This window comes from Hyla sarda, chromosome 8 (genome assembly GCF_029499605.1).
Source record: "Hyla sarda isolate aHylSar1 chromosome 8, aHylSar1.hap1, whole genome shotgun sequence".
In the NCBI taxonomy this organism is placed as follows: domain Eukaryota; kingdom Metazoa; phylum Chordata; class Amphibia; order Anura; family Hylidae; genus Hyla; species Hyla sarda.
In genome coordinates this window covers 3,092,087-3,109,276 of record NC_079196.1, presented here as the reverse complement: position 1 = coordinate 3,109,276, position 17,190 = coordinate 3,092,087, and the positions used below count along the sequence as shown (strand labels likewise).

Sequence of the window (17,190 nt, the reverse complement as noted above, 5' to 3'; positions counted from 1 at the left end):
TCAATACAAGTCTATGGGAGGGGGCGTGGCGGTAGTCACGCCCCCTGCCATAGACTTGCATTAAGGGGACGGGCCGTGATGTCATGAGGGGCGGAGCTGTGACGTCACGCTGCTCCGGCCCCTGTATCGCCCGTCATTACGCACAGAGCGAACTCTCTCTGTGCAGTAATGATAGCGGGGTGCTGCAGCAGCGATCCCCGGGGTCCCCAGCAGCGGGACCGCGGCGATCTAACATCTTATCCCCTATCTTAATGCCGCACATTGCCGCGATCGGCGATATGTGGCATTAGCCGCGGGTCCCGGCCGTTGAGGAGCGCCGGGACCGACGCGATGTGATGCGGGGAAAACAGAGGTGACAGCAGAGAGCAATGTGGTCAGAATGGAAAGAACTACACAACTTCCTGGGGAGCATACAGCAGCTGATAAGTACTGGAAGGGTTAACATTAAATAGAAGTAATTTGCAAATCTGTAGAACTTTTTGGTACCAGTTTATAAAAAATAAAAAACAAAAAAACAACAACCGTTTTAAGTAAAATGAAAACTCACTGATTAAAGACTGAGATTCCCTGCAGGTCGCGTGTGAATACGACTTATGGCAGATTTTTCCCACTGATTTAAAAAACCTCAATAAATCCATATTGTGGCAGATTTTCCTTGGAAATGCTGGAAACTAACTGTAGATTTTAAATCTTTGTTATTTAACATTTATATTTTCTGTGCTAAATCCACAGCGACAAATCTGCAACAAATCTATAACAGAACTACAACAAATCTACAGAAAATCTGCAACAAATCTGCAACAAATCTACAAAAAATCTGCAACAAATCTGCAACAAATCTACTCCCAATATGCTGTCAATAATTTACAATGCAGAAATGCTGCAGATTTTTTGCTGTTTATAACCTCCAATATTTCTGTCTGGTGTGACAGTAAATTTTCAGTTTTTTGCACACTGCCCCCTAGAGGCCACTCACCTATACACACGATGTCCATGAAGCCATACATCCCGTAGCAGATCTGGAAGAGCAGGTCCTGACGCTGCCATTTTGCTGACGGGCTGAACGTTGACCAGATGAGCCAGGAGATGCTGGCGATGAGGAAGAGGGAGCCCAAGATGGCGGCCGCGATCTGCACCTTCTCAATGACGGTCAGGGAGATGGTCTGCCACTGGAGAGAGACAGGAGGCTGAAGGGAGGAATAGTCACCGGGCCTGCTCTAGGGGGTCCCTGCAGCTGGTGCCTAGGCCTGTGCTGTGGCCCCTGAGGCCCGGACCCGAGTCCTATCACAAGGCTATGTGGTCCAGGCCCGACGGTCACATCACAGGTCTATGGGATCTGGGACTCTGGGGTCACATTACAGGTCTATGGGGTCTGGGCCTTGGGGGACACATCACAGGTCTGTGGGGTCTGGGCCTTGGGGGACACATCACAGGTCTGTTGGGTCTGGGCCTTGGGGGACACATCACAGGTCTGTGGGGTCTGGGCCTTGGGGGACACATCACAGGTCTGTTGGGTCTGGGCCTTGGGGGACACATCACAGGTCTATGGGGTCTGGGCCTTGGGGGACACATCACAGGTCTATGGGGTCTGGGCCTTGGGGGTCACATCACAGGTCTATGGGATATGGGACTCTGGGGTCACATCACAGGTCTGTGGGGTCTGGGCCTTGGGGGGACACATCACAGGTCTGTGGGGTCTGGGCCTTGGGGGACACATCACAGGTCTGTGGGGTCTGGGCCTTGGGGGACACATCACAGGTCTGTGGGGTCTGGGCCTTGGGGGACACATCACAGGTCTGTGGGGTCTGGGCCTTGGGGGGACACATCACAGGTCTATTGGGTCTGGGCCTCGGAACAGTGAGTCGTCATCCTACCTGGCGTGGTCACCTACCTTTACCTGAAGAGGGTTCTTGGTACTTATGGCGATGACGTGGTACTTGTAATAACACAGCTCACAGCTCCAGGACCCCCGCTCACTGATCCACTTGATCAGACATGGCTGGTGTGTACAGCGCACCGACCCATCACAGCGACACGGACTCAGCAGCTCCCCCTGCAGGACACAGACAGAATTACCATTAGATGAAGATTTAAATTACCGCACAGCAAGATGGACTGTGGGTGTTTTGCCCCTTTAAAGGGTTTATCCAGGAATAGAAAAAACGGAGCTAATTTCTTTCAAAGAAACGCTCCCCATCGGTCTCCAGGTTGGGTGTGGTTCTGCAGCTCAGTTACATTGAAATGAATGGAGCCAAGTTGTAATACCACACACAACCTGGGGACAGACGTGGCACTGTTCTTGAAAGAAATTAGCTCTGTTTTTCTATTCCTGGATAACCCCTTTAAGAAAGAATATATGGGCTTTGTGTAATGTCCCAGTACAGGACATGGTTCTGTACTACCCTTAGGCCCTGTCAGTGACCCGGGGTCTCTCCTGCTGTTACTATAAGTGTCATTTATTCTCATAGGATTATAGTCAGTGTATTAATGTACAGTTAGTATAAAGGACCTGTCAGATGTCTGAAGGACCTGTGGAATGTCACATGTTATGTTGTCACGTGATGTTACCCAGAGGGCACCAGATTAAAGGGGTACTCCGGTGAAAACCTTTTTTCTTTTAAATCAACTGGTGGCAGAAAGTTAAACATATTTGTAAATTACTTCTATTAAAAAATCTTAATCCTTCCAGTACTTATTAGCTGCTGAATGCTACAGAGGAAATTCCTTTCTTTTTGGAACACAGTGCTCTCTGCTGACATCTCTGTCCATTTTAGCAACCATGCATAGCAGATGTATAGCAGATGTATGCTAAGGGCAGCATGGTGGCTCAGTGGTTAGCACTGCTGTCTTGCAGTGCTGGGGACTTGGGTTCCAATCCCACTAAGGACAACAATAAATAAAGCGTTATTATTATTATAATAACGTCAGCAGAGAGAACTGTGCTCGTGATGTCATCAGAGAGCATTCCAAAAAGAAAAGAATTTCCTCTGTAGTATTCAGCAGCTAATAAGTACAGGAAGGATTAAGATTTGTTTAACGTTCTGCCACCAGTTGATTTAAAGAAAAAAGGTTTTCACTGGTGTACCCCTTTAACCTATGACCAATGGGCTTTGGCTCACCCCTCCTCTATATAAGGGGGCGGCCATTACAACTCTCTCTCTTACTTCTTGTACCATCAGTCTTTACTGAGACCAGCAACCACCCGAGACCTCAGTACCAGTGACCAGCATCTGGAAGGCCGCCAAGCTACAGTCATTCCAGTAAGTCTAAAGTCTATGTCTCCAGCTGTTGCAAAACTACAACTCTAAGCATGCCCTGATACCAAAAAGCCTGTCTGCCTCCTCCAGAGGATCTTTACTGTCCTTGAAAGGTAAGTCACAGCTTCCCTATCCTCTCATCCCTAAGTGCAGTGGCCTTCAAAACTGTGGCCCTCCAGCTGTTGCAAAACTACAACTCACAGCATGCCCGGACAGCCAGCGGCTGTCCGGGCATGCTGGGAGGTGTAGTTTTGCAACAGCTGGAGGCACCCCATGGTACTATATAGTCCAACATGCTGGGAGTTGTAGTTTTGCAACAGCTGGAGGCACCCCATGGTACTATATAGTCCAACATGCTGGGAGTTGTAGTTTTGCAACAGCTGGAGGCACCCCATGGTACTATATAGTCTAACATGCTGGGAGTTGTAGTTTTGCAACAGCTGGAGGCACCCCTGGGTACTATATATATAGTCCAACATGCTGGGAGTTGTAGTTTTGCAACAGCTGGAGGCCCCCCTGTGTACTATATAGTCCAACATGCTGGGAGTTGTAGTTTTGCAACAGCTGGAGGCACCCCATGGTACTATATAGTCCAACATGCTGGGAGTTGTAGTTTTGCAACAGCTGGAGGCACCCCATGGTACTATATAGTCCAACATGCTGGGAGTTGTAGTTTTGCAACAGCTGGAGGCACCCCATGGTACTATATAGTCTAACATGCTGGGAGTTGTAGTTTTGCAACAGCTGGAGGCACCCCTGGGTACTATATATATAGTCCAACATGCTGGGAGTTGTAGTTTTGCAACAGCTGGAGGCCCCCCTGTGTACTATATAGTCCAACATGCTGGGAGTTGTAGTTTTGCAACAGCTGGAGGCACCCCATGGTACTATATAGTCCAACATGCTGGGAGTTGTAGTTTTGCAACAGCTGGAGGCACCCCATGGTACTATATAGTCCAACATGCTGGGAGTTGTAGTTTTGCAACAGCTGGAGGCACCCCATGGTACTATATAGTCTAACATGCTGGGAGTTGTAGTTTTGCAACAGCTGGAGGCACCCCTGGGTACTATATATATAGTCCAACATGCTGGGAGTTGTAGTTTTGCAACAGCTGGAGGCCCCCCTGTGTACTATATAGTCCAACATGCTGGGAGTTGTAGTTTTGCAACAGCTGGAGGCGCGCCGGTTGGGAAACACTGCTATAGAGAATGAATAGCTCAGCCTGTGAGCGACTATCGTCTGACTACGAGCCAACCCTGTGTAGTCAGATCCCGGTCACTCTCCACTTCCTTGATATCCTTTAGAGGTTACTGCAGGATCTGACTACACAGGGGCTTGTTTGTAGTCTGTTACCATGGAGATACACAAACTAATAGGAGATATTGAATTGAGACTTTTTGCCACATGTGTCCACAGGCTGGTTGTACTTCAATGGAGCTGCAATACCAGACACAACCTATAGGCAGGAGTGGCGCTGTTGCTGGAAGAAAGTAGTCGTGGCATTTTTTCACGGAAACCTTTACAACACAGAAAGTGATTCATTGCGGATGAAATATCTGAACATGGAAACCTAACGTTAAACGGCGCAGCTTTGGGTGTGAGCGGAGTATAAGACACGAAGCAACGCGAAATCCAGTGCAGGAATAGCTGAGCCGCACCATGTTACACTTTGCCCCCATTAGCGCTCCACGGTGCCGTGTAACCTGAACAGAGACAGAGCTGAGATGTTCCTCGCCGTCACCGGCTCATGAACCAGAAGATTAAAAAACCGACTCAGCGTGACGAGCGGACGACAGGCGCGACGCCGTCACTTATTCCGCTGACTGACTCCAGGTCATCTCTGATAATTTGTCGCCGTACTAGAAAGTCCTGATGGGCGACTCGTGGAGAACGGCTGGACGCAGTACGCAGGGCCATCCGGAGACACCGCCGCCGGCGTCCTGTCAACCGTGAGAAACGAGCAAAATAAGTCGTCTATTAACGCCAGAAGGAAAGCTCGTCGGGGGGTTAACTGTTTCTTGACTGGTGTCTGCCCGATGATGGGCAAATGTGATGGACGGGCAACAAGCCGAGCAGTAGTGATCAGCTGATCTGCAGATACGCCTCTGTTCACATCTGCATTGTGCATGCACAGAAGTGTTGCCCAAACGGCGTGTCTTCAGCTGTAGCAAAACTACAACTCCCAGCATGCCCGGACAGCCGAAGGCTATCCCCAACTGGGTGCCAGGAGTGATGATGGGTGATGTCATCCTGTAGTTCACGAGAAGTCAGCTGACCTAGGACTGACTGCTTCCTCTCGATGATTTTCTGCAGGTCAGACTGGTGATCACATGACCTAGTTACACTAGTAAACCATATGAATGGAATAAAACAGATGGTGCCATAGGAACAGTCATGGACTATAAATATGGTGGCCATTCTGGGGTGGAGCTGTTCCTCATATTCCGTGGCTTATCTGCATGCACCCCTTTTGTTGTCCTTTTGCTGTGCCTTCCATCTGTATGTGCACCCCTTTAGTTGTCCAGTTGCTGTGCCTCCCATTTGTATGTGCACCCCTTTAGTTGTCTTGTTGCTGTGCCTCCCATCTGTATGTGCACCCTTTAGTTGTGCTGTTGCTGTGCCTCCCATCTGTATGTGCTCCCCTTTAGTTGTGCTGTTGCTGTGCCTTCCATCTGTATGTACAACCTTTAGTTGTCCTGTTGCTGTGCCTCCCATCTGTATGTGCTCCCCTTTAGTTGTCCAGTTGCTGTGCCTCCCATCTGTATGTACACCCCTTTAGTTGTCCAGTTGCTGTACCTCCCATCTGTATGTGCACCCCTTTAGTTGTCCTGTTGCAGTGCCTCCCATCTGTATGTGCCCCCCTTTAGTTGTCCAGTTGCTGTACCTCCCATCTGTATGTGCACCCCTTTAGTTGTCCAGTTGCTGTACCTCCCATCTGTATGTGCACCCCTTTAGTTGTCCTGTTGCAGTGCCTCCCATCTGTATGTGCCCCCCTTTAGTTGTTCAGTTGCTGTGCCTCCCATCTGTATGTACACCCCTTTAGTTGTCCAGTTGCTGTGCCTCTCATCTGTATGTACACCCCTTTAGTTGTCCTGTTGCTGTGCCTCCCATCTGTATGTACACCCCTTTAGTTGTGCTGTTGCTGTGCCTCCCATCTGTATGTACACCCCTTTAGTTGTGCTGTTGCTGTGCCTCCCATCTGTATGTGCACCCCTTTAGTTGTCCTGTTGCTGTGCCTCCCATCTGTATGTGCACCCCTTTAGTTGTGCAGTTGCTGTGCCTCCCATCTGTATGTGCACCCCTTTAGTTGTGCGGTTGCTGTGCCTCCCATCTGTATGTGCACCCCTTTAGTTGTCCAGTTGCTGTGCCTCCCATCTGTATGTGCACCTCTTTAGTTGTCCTGTTGCTGTGCCTCCCATCTGTATGTGCACCTCTTTAGTTGTCCTGTTGCTGTGCCTCCCATCTGTATGTGCACCTCTTTAGTTGTCCTGTTGCTGTGCCTCCCATCTGTATGTGCACCTCTTTAGTTGTCCAGTTGCTGTGCCTCCCATCTGTATGTGCACCCCTTTTGTTGTCCTGTTGCTGTGCCTCCCATCTGTATGTGCACCCCTTTAGTTGTGCTGTTGCTGTGCCTTCCATCTGTATGTACAACCTTTAGTTGTCCTGTTGCTGTGCCTCCCATCTGTATGTGCTCCCCTTTAGTTGTCCAGTTGCTGTGCCTCCCATCTGTATGTACACCCCTTTAGTTGTCCAGTTGCTGTACCTCCCATCTGTATGTGCACCCCTTTAGTTGTCCTGTTGCAGTGCCTCCCATCTGTATGTGCCCCCCTTTAGTTGTCCAGTTGCTGTGCCTCCCATCTGTATGTACACCCCTTTAGTTGTCCAGTTGCTGAACCTCCCATCTGTATGTACACCCCTTTAGTTTTCCAGTTGCTGTGCCTCCCATCTGTATGTGCACCCCTTTAGTTGTCCTGTTGCAGTGCCTCCCATCTGTATGTGCCCCCCTTTAGTTCAGTTGCTGTGCCTCCCATCTGTATGTACACCCCTTTAGTTGTCCAGTTGCTGTGCCTCCCATCTGTATGTACACCCCTTTAGTTGTCCAGTTGCTGTGCATCCCATCTGTATGTACAACCTTTAGTTGTCCTGTTGCTGTGCCTCCCATCTGTATGTACACCCCTTTAGTTGTCCTGTTGCTGTGCCTCCCATCTGTATGTGCACCCTTTAGTTGTGCTGTTGCTGTGCCTTCCATCTGTATGTACACCCCTTTAGTTGTCCAGTTGCTGTACCTCCCATCTGTATGTGCACCCCTTTAGTTGTCCTGTTGCAGTGCCTCCCATCTGTATGTGCCCCCCCTTAGTTGTTCAGTTGCTGTGCCTCCCATCTGTATGTACACCCCTTTAGTTGTCCAGTTGCTGTGCATCCCATCTGTATGTACAACCTTTAGTTGTCCTGTTGCTGTGCCTCCCATCTGTATGTACACCCCTTTAGTTGTGCTGTTGCTGTGTCTCCCATCTGTATGTGCACCCCTTTAGTTGTCCTGTTGCTGTGCCTCCCATCTGTATGTGCACTCCTTTAGTTGTGCGGTTGCTGTGCCTCCCATCTGTATGTGCACCCCTTTAGTTGTCCAGTTGCTGTGCCTCCCATCTGTATATACACCCCTTTAGTTGTCCTGTTGCTGTGCCTCCCATCTGTATGTGCACCCTTTAGTTGTGCTGTTGCTGTGCCTTCCATCTGTATGTACAACCTTTAGTTTTCCTGTTGCTGTGCCTCCCATCTGTATGTGCACCCTTTAGTTGTCCTGTTGCTGTGCCTCCCATCTGTATGTACACCCCTTTAGTTGTCCAGTTGCTGTGCATCCCATCTGTATGTACAACCTTTAGTTGTCCTGTTGCTGTGCCTCCCATCTGTATGTACACCCCTTTAGTTGTGCTGTTGCTGTGCCTCCCATCTGTATGTGCACCCCTTTAGTTGTCCTGTTGCTGTGCCTCCCATCTGTATGTGCACCCCTTTAGTTGTCTTGTTGCTGTGCCTCCCATCTGTATGTGCACCCCTTTAGTTGTGCGGTTGCTGTGCCTCCCATCTGTATGTGCACCCCTTTAGTTGTCCAGTTGCTGTGCCTCCCATCTGTATGTGCACCCTTTAGTTGTGCTGTTGCTGTGCCTTCCATCTGTATGTACAACCTTTAGTTTTCCTGTTGCTGTGCCTCCCATCTGTATGTGCACCCCTTTAGTTGTCCTGTTGCTGTGCCTCCCATCTGTATGTACACCCCTTTAGTTGTCCAGTTGCTGTGCCTCCCATCTGTATGTGCACCTCTTTAGTTGTCCAGTTGCTGTGCCTCCCATCTGTATGTGCACCCCTTTAGTTGTCCTGTTGCTGTGCCTCCCATCTGTATGTACACCCCTTTAGTTGTGATGTTGCTGTGCCTCCCATCTGTATGTGCACCCCTTTAGTTGTCCTGTTGCAGTGCCTCCCATCTGTATGTGCACCCCTTTAGTTGTCCTGTTTCTGTGCCTCCCATCTGTATGTACACCCCTTTAGTTGTGCTGTTGCTATGCCTTCCATCTGTATGTACACCCCTTTAGTTGTCCTGTTGCTGTACCTCCCATCTGTATGTGCACCCCTTTAGTTGTCCTGCTGCAGTGCCTCCCATCTGTATGTGAACCCCTTTAGTTGTCCAGTTGCTGTGCTTCCCATCTGTATGTGCACCCCTTTAGTTGTCCTGTTGCTGTGCCTCCCATCTGTACCCCTCTAGTTGTCCTGTTGCTGTGCCTTCCATCTGTATGTGCACCCCTTTAGTTGTGCTGTTGCTGTGCCTCCCATCTCTATGTGCACCCCTTTAGTTGTCCTGTTGCTGTGCCTCCCATCTGTATGTACACCCCTTTAGTTGTCCTGTTGCTGTGCCTCCCATCTGTATGTGCACCCCTTTAGTTGTCCTGCTGCAGTGCCTCCCATCTGTATGTGCACCCCTTTAGTTGTCCAGTTGCTGTGCCTCCCATCTGTATGTGCAACCCTTTAGTTGTCCTGATGCTGTGCCTCCCATCTGTATGTGCACCCCTTTAGTTGTCCTGTTGCTGTGCCTCCCATCTCTATGTGCACCCCTTTAGTTGTGCTGTTGCGGCGCTCCCGCCATATGTATATGCACCTGTCGGATTATCCCCCTATCTGCAGGATCATTAAGAAGTGCCCCTGACTGAATGGAGCCCGTGTTGTGTACAGCGTCCTTGCAGCACCGACAGGCGAATCCTGTATCAACCCTTTGGGGAACGTACTGGCAGTCATATTGGTTGTCGCTCGGTTTTCCTAGAAATAAGCTGAATAGATTTTTATTTAATTTTTTTAGAACCTTAAGGCTAAGTTTCTACTTGTTTTTTTTGTGGCCCAAAAAATGCAAGAAAAAACGCCACAGCATTTTCCTGTGTTTGGCATTTTTTTCTTGCGTTTTTTGCCCCCTTTGATGTTTTTTCAAAAATTGTTGGGTACGAAAAAAAAATATTAAATAAAATGCAGTAGTGATGGAAAAAAAATGTATTTAACGAAATTCATATTTTTTATAACAACATTTTTATAAATTTTAAAACAGGGATCAATTTATGTGGGCGGGCAGGGCGCTAAAAATGTAGCAGACAATAATAAAAATGTAGTGTGTGTGTTTTTCACTTTAAAAAAAATATATTTTTTAGGTAGTACTACCACTCCCAGCATGGAAGACGCTGTTTCATGATTGGAGTAGTAGTACCTGTACTAATAGACATATCGCTCCTGACACCCAATGCCATCTTCCATAATATAGCAGAGATGCGTATTATATCCAGCGCTCGCATGTCTGCTCTGTACTCTGGCCAATGATGGGAATAGAAATTCACCGCACTCATTCATATTTTCCACCCAGAGTGGTGATTGGCCGGATGGTGGCAGCCAATCACAGCTCCCAGAAGGAAATATGAATGTGAGTGTCCGGAGTACAGAGCAGAGATGTGAGCGCAGGAGAAAGCCGCTCCACATCTCAGGGATGAAGGATGATTGTAGCGGGTGTCAGGAGTGACATCTGCTGTGATCTGTCCTTTACTGCAGGTACTACTACTACCAACATGGAGCACACTCTGCTCCATGCTGGGAGTTGTAGTACTTGCATTAATAGACAGATCGCAGCGAGTGTCACTCCTGACACCTGCTGTGATCCTCCAGTATAATGACTAGATGCGGCCGCTCTCCTATGGTCCCCTGCACGGCCGTATATATACACAAATTCCTATTTGTCACAGAGAGCTGTGATTGGTGAATCACAGCTCTGCAGGAAATATGAATAGGTGTATATATACAGCAGTGCAGGTGACCATAGAAGAGCGCCCCCCGCATCTATTCATTATACAGGAGGATCGCAAATGGTGTCAGAAGTACAGGTACTATTACTCCCATCATGAGAGTGTGTTCCATGCTGGGAGTAGTAGTACTAGCAAATAAAGGTTAAAAAAAAAAAAAGTGAAAAACCTACACATTTTTAGGTCCCTGCCCGCCCACATAAATTGATCCGGTTTAAAAATTCATAAAAATGTTGTTAGAAAAAAAGACATTTCGTTAGAAACAATTTTTTTCATCACTACTGTATCTTGTTTATTTATTTTTAATGGTACCCTACGAAATGTTATTTAAAAAGGTATATCCATCATTTTATTGGAAGTCCAAAAAAGAATAAAAACCGCCTGCAAAAATGCCAGTTAAAACCCACATGACGTTTTTCTTGTCGTTTTTTCTTTACTTCCATAGACTTCTATGGGAGAAAAGCGCCACGATTTCAGGGGAAAAACGTCATAGGCTCAACATTCTGCAACTTTGCAAAGCCGCCAAGGAGTTAAAAAAAAAAAGTGAAAATACGTCAAAAGGATAAAAAAAAACGCCAAACTGAAAAACAAAGTGGAAAAAGAATTTTGCAATTTCTCAATGATTTACAGGTAACATCTGGCTGCAGCGTTTTTCCAATGAAAACAAACAACAAAAACGTGGTCTCAAATGGCTGGAGGTGCTCAACCCCAAATGCGGTTGTGCATTTATACTGGGGGAGCAGATCCTGCCCTTGTAGTCCGTTGCTAGGGGCGATCCCCAGCATAAAAATGCATACAATGGAGGATGCCTGCAGCGGACTACAAGTGCCACAATAGAATCCTACACCAGATAGACGGTGCGGATGTGTAAAAATTAGAATAATACAATACAGGAATATGGGTCACTCCTGTGGTAGATGTATACAATGACATTGGCTATCCCTCAACACTGATGGTAAAATTGAGACATTCGCCAGTATATCCTTATATGAAGGACATACCAGAGCCCGCACACCAATGCCAAGGTTTCTCAAAATGGCGCGGGACCTAACGCTAACCTACCTGTGCGTGATAAGCAAAACAGGGGCCAGTGGGCAATTACGGCAGCATTCGGTCGACTCACAATCTCCTCCCAGATACCCTCCAGCGTGACTGAGCACATACAGTGGGAGGGGGAGGCAGGTTACAAGCCCCACCTGAGTTGGCTAATATGGATGGAAGATATTCAAGGTGCATTAATTTTGGAGTTGACACACCTCCAAGTATAAAATGCTGCCGTAATTGCCCACTGGCCCCTGTTTTGCTTATCAAGCACAGGTAGGTTTAGCGTTAGGTCCCGCGCCATTTGAGAAACCTTGGCGTTGGTGTGCGGGCTCTGGTATGTCCTTCATATAAGGATACACTGGCGAATGTCTCAATTTTACATCAGTGTTGAGGGATTAGCCAATGTCATTGTTACATCTACCACAGTAGTGACCTATATTCCTGTATTATTCTAATTGTTACATCCGCACCGTCTATCTGGTGTAGGATTCTATTGTGGCACTTGTAGTCCGCTGCAGGCATCCTCCATTGTATGCATTTTATGCTGGGGATCGCCCCTAGCAACGGACTACAAGGGCAGGATCTGCTCCCCCAGTATAAATGCACAACCGCATTTGATGTTGAGCACCTCCAGCCATTTGAGACCACGTTTTTTGTTGTTTGTTTAAATGTTATACTTGGAGGTGTGTAAACTCCAAAATTAATGCACCTTGAATATCTTCCAGGCAGCATTAGGGTAGCACCTGTGAGGCCAGGCACCCATATTAGCCAACTCAGGTGGGGCTTGTGACTTGCCTCTCTCCCCCTATTGTATGTGCTCAGTCATGCTGGAGGGTATCTGGGAGGAGGCTGTGAGTCAACCGAATGCTGCCGTAATTGCCCACTGGCCCCTGTTTTGCTTATCAAGCACAGGTAGGATTAGAGAAACCTTGGCGTTGGTGTGCGGGCTCTGGTGTGTCCTTCATATAAGGATACACTGGCGAATGTCTCAATTTTACCATCAGTGTTGAGGGATAGCCAATGTATTGTTTACATCTACCACAGTAGTGCACCCATATTCCTGTATTGTTTTTCCAATGAAAAAACGCAATAGGTGCCATTTTGTCGTTTTTTGGGGGAAAACGCACAAAAAATAAATAAATAAATAAATAAACAAGTAGAAACTTGCCTTAGGAAAAGGAAATTGAAGTGAGTAAAAAAAAATCTTCTATATGACGCAGGTGAGTGACAGGCGGCGATTCCTGCGCCGAGGACATGACTGTGAGCCGTGTAATTAGGGGATTAGTCCTCCAGGCGGCCGCCCTCCTCCTCCTGACAGCGGCTGATTATGAGCCTGACGTCCAGTGAACAGGAGCCAATGACGGATACACCGCCAGAGCAGGAATTCGCTAACGATATTGACCTGTCTGCAAGCGAGACGCAATCCGTCACTTAGTGGTCACTGGCTGACGGGGGGGGGGGGGGGGGTTCTAAGACAGGACTCTATAGTAATCATACAGTAACCCCTTAAAGAATGGAAGCATTTTTTTCCTTTTGTCATTCCTGGCGACATTTAATTTACAGGATTTTCTTCATATGAGGAAACGCATTATAAATAAATTCTGCTATGGCCCTACTGGACTGTGTGGACTGTGAAAAACAAAGATGGCCGCCCCCTGTGTCGCCCTAGGGGACCTGTAACGTTTTACTCTTAGCTCTTAGTAATTATTCGATGGCAGCATTTGCCATCACCTCTCCACCGCCATTATGGTCGCACCTTCACACCGCCTGCACTTCACGGATTCATTTAAAGGGAGACGTTTTGGTGTGAATTTCTCCCCCGAATCCTCTTTCCAGGAACCAGCAGAGGTCGTGGCCATTTTCATGTATCGTCCGCTCCGGCGTCTCTCCTGAGTTTTGTGCATTTCACTGATTGTACAGGGTGTTAAAGCAGCAAAGTGTCTTCTATGAATGTTTTATGTCTCATATTTCTTGGCTATTTAATCCCAGCTGTGTCAGACGGAAAACCGGCGGCGCCGTCTGCTCTGGTTTATATTTCCCCCTAAAAAGTCTGAAATACCGGAATTAAACCAAAACACGGAGGAAGGAAAATAACATCTCAATTATAGAGATTCCAAGGAAGAATTGTACATTGCAATTCAACAGATCTACGACAAATGGGCGGACACTTCTCGCTGCGCCAATGATCTCTGCTGAAAAAGTGCGGATAATTCTGTGAACAGGGCATCGCTAGGGGGGGAGGGGGGCTATAAGGGTGTGACCCCCCCCCCCCCCCCTCCATAGCTCTGGGGCTGGCCCCTATATACAAGAATATAGCTACTATAATACTGCTCCTATGTACAAGAATATAACTACTATAATACTGCTCTTATATACAAGAATATAACTACTATAATACTGCTCCTATATACAAGAATATAACTACTATAATACTGCTTCTATATACAAGAATATAACTACTATAATACTGCTCCTATATACAAGAATATATCTACTATAATACTGCTCCTATATACAAGAATATAACTACTATAATACTTCTCCTATATACAAGAATATAACTACTATAATATTGCTCCTATATACAAGAATATATCTACTATAATACTGCCTCCTATATACAAGAATATAACTACTATAATACTGCTCCTATGTACAAGAATATAACTACTATAATACTGCCCCCTATATACAAGAATATAACTACTATAATACTGCTCCTATATACAAGAATATAACTACTATAATACTGCTCCCTATATACAAGAATATAACTACTATAATACTACTCCTATATACAAGAATATATCTACTATAATACTGCTCCTATATACAAGAATATATCTACTATAATACTGCTCCTATATACAAGAATATAACTACTATAATACTTCTCCTATATACAAGAATATAACTACTATAATACTGCCCTCTATATACAAGAATATAACTACTATAATACTGCTCCTATATACAAGAATATTACTACTATAATACTGACCTCTATATACCAGAATATAACTACTATAATACTGCCTCCTATATACAAGAATATAACTAATATAATACTGCTCCTATATACAAGAATATAACTACTATAATACTGCCCCTATATACAAGAATATAACTAATATAATACTGCTCCTATATACAAGAATATAACTACTATAATACTGCCCCTATATACAAGAATATAACTACTATAATACTGCTCCTATATACAAGAATATAACTACTATAATACTGCCTCCTATGTATAAGAATATAACTACTATAATACTGCTCCTATATACAAGAATATAACTACTATAATACTGCTCCTATATACAAGAATATAACTACTATAATACTGCCCCCTATATACAAGAATATAACTACTATAATACTGCTCCTATATACAAGAATATAACTACTATAATACTGCCCCTATATACAAGAATATAACTACTATAATACTGCCTCCTATATACAAGAATATAACTAACATAATACTGCCTCCTATATACAAGAATATAACTACTATAATACCGCTCCTATATACAAGAATATATCAACTATAATACCGCTCCTATATACAAGAATATAACTACTATAATACCGCTCCTATATACAAGAATATAACTACTATAATACCGCTCCTATATACAAGAATATAACTACTATAATACTGCTCCTATATACAAGAATATAACTACTATAATACTGCTCCTATATACAAGAATATAACTACTATAATACTCCTATATACAAGAATATATCTACTATAATACTGCCTCCTATATACAAGAATATAACTACTATAATACTGCTCCTATATACAAGAATATAACTGCTATAATACTGCTCCTATATTCAAGAATATACCTACTATAATATTGCCTCATATATACAACAATATAACTACTATAATACTGCTCCTATATACAAGAATATAACTACTATAATACTGCCTCCTGTATACAAGAATATAACTACTATAATACTGCTTCTATATACAAGAATATAACTACTATAATACTGCTTCTATATACAAGAATTTAACTACTATAATACTGCCCCTATATACAAGAATATAACTACTATAATACTGCCTCCTATATACAAGAATATAACTACTATAATACTGCTCCTATATACAAAAATAAAACTACTATAATACTGCCTCCTATATACAAGAATATAACTACTATAATACTGCTTCTATATACAGGAATATAACTACTATAATACTGCTCCTATATACAAGAATATAACTACTATAATACTGCTCCCATATACAAGAATATAACTACTATAATACTGCCTCCTATATACAAGAATATAACTACTATAATACTGCTTCTATATACAGGAATATAACTACTATAATACTGCTCCTATATACAAGAATATAACTACTATAATACTGCCTCCTATATACAAGAATATAACTACTATAATACTGCTCCTATATACAAGAATATAACTACTATAATACTGCTTCTATATACAAGAATATAACTACTATAATACTGCTCCTATACACAAGAATATAACTACTATAATACTTCTATATACAAGAATATAACTACTATAATACTGCTCCTATATACAAGAATATAACTACTATAATACTGCTCCTATATACAAGAATATAACTACTACAATACTGCTCCTATATACAAGAATATAACTACTATAATACTGCCTCCTATATACAAGAATATAACTACTATTATACTGCTCCTATATACAAGAATATAACTACTATAATACTTCTCCTATATACAAGAATATAACTACTATAATACTGCTCCTATATACAAGAATATAACTACTATAATACTGTCCCTATTTACAAGAATATAACTACTATAATACTGCTCCTATATACAAGAATATAACTACTACAATACTCCTCCTATATACAAGAATATAACTACTATAATACTGCTCCTATATACAAGAATATAACTACTATAATACTGCCTCCTATATACAAGAATATAACTACTATAATACTGCTTCTATATACAGGAATATAACTACTATAATACTGTTTCTATATACAAGAATATAACTACTATAATACTGCTCCCATCTACAAGAATATAACTACTATAATACTGCCTCCTATATACAAGAATATAACTACTATAATACTGCTTCTATATACAGGAATATAACTACTATAATACTGCTCCTATATACAAGAATATAACTACTATAATACTGCCTCCTATATACAAGAATATAACTACTATAATACTGCTCCTATATACAAGAATATAACTACTATATGTCACGATGCCGGCTGGCAGGTAGTGGACCCTCTGTGCCAGAGAGGGATTGGCGTGGACCGTGCTAGTGGACCGGTTCTAAGCCACTACTGGTTTTCACCAGAGCCCGCCGCAAAGCGGGATGGTCTTGCTGCGGCGGTAGTGACCAGGTCGTATCCACTAGCAACGGCTCACCTCTCTGGCTGCTGAAGATAGGCGCGGTACAAGGGAGTAGGCAGAAGCAAGGTCGGACGTAGCAGAAGGTCGGGGCAGGCAGCAAGGATCGTAGTCAGGGGCAACGGCAGAAGGTC

The 17,190-nt window shown here is 44.3% G+C and overlaps 1 protein-coding gene across 2 annotated transcripts in view; it reads right to left on the bottom strand.

The window, feature by feature from the left end:
- Positions 1 to 17,190, bottom strand: part of MARCHF4 (membrane associated ring-CH-type finger 4) — a 106,960-nt gene that overhangs the window by 43,177 nt on the left and 46,593 nt on the right. The window contains exons 2-3 of one of the 2 annotated variants that reach the window (XM_056537002.1): positions 1,898 to 2,053; positions 977 to 1,169 (exon numbers count right to left, since the gene is read on the bottom strand). In XM_056537002.1, the coding sequence (XP_056392977.1) occupies positions 977 to 1,169; positions 1,898 to 2,053 (349 nt within the window). Of the gene's footprint in view, positions 1 to 976; positions 1,170 to 1,891; positions 2,054 to 17,190 lie in introns of both variants that reach the window. The other variant, XM_056537001.1, reaches the window with a different exon arrangement.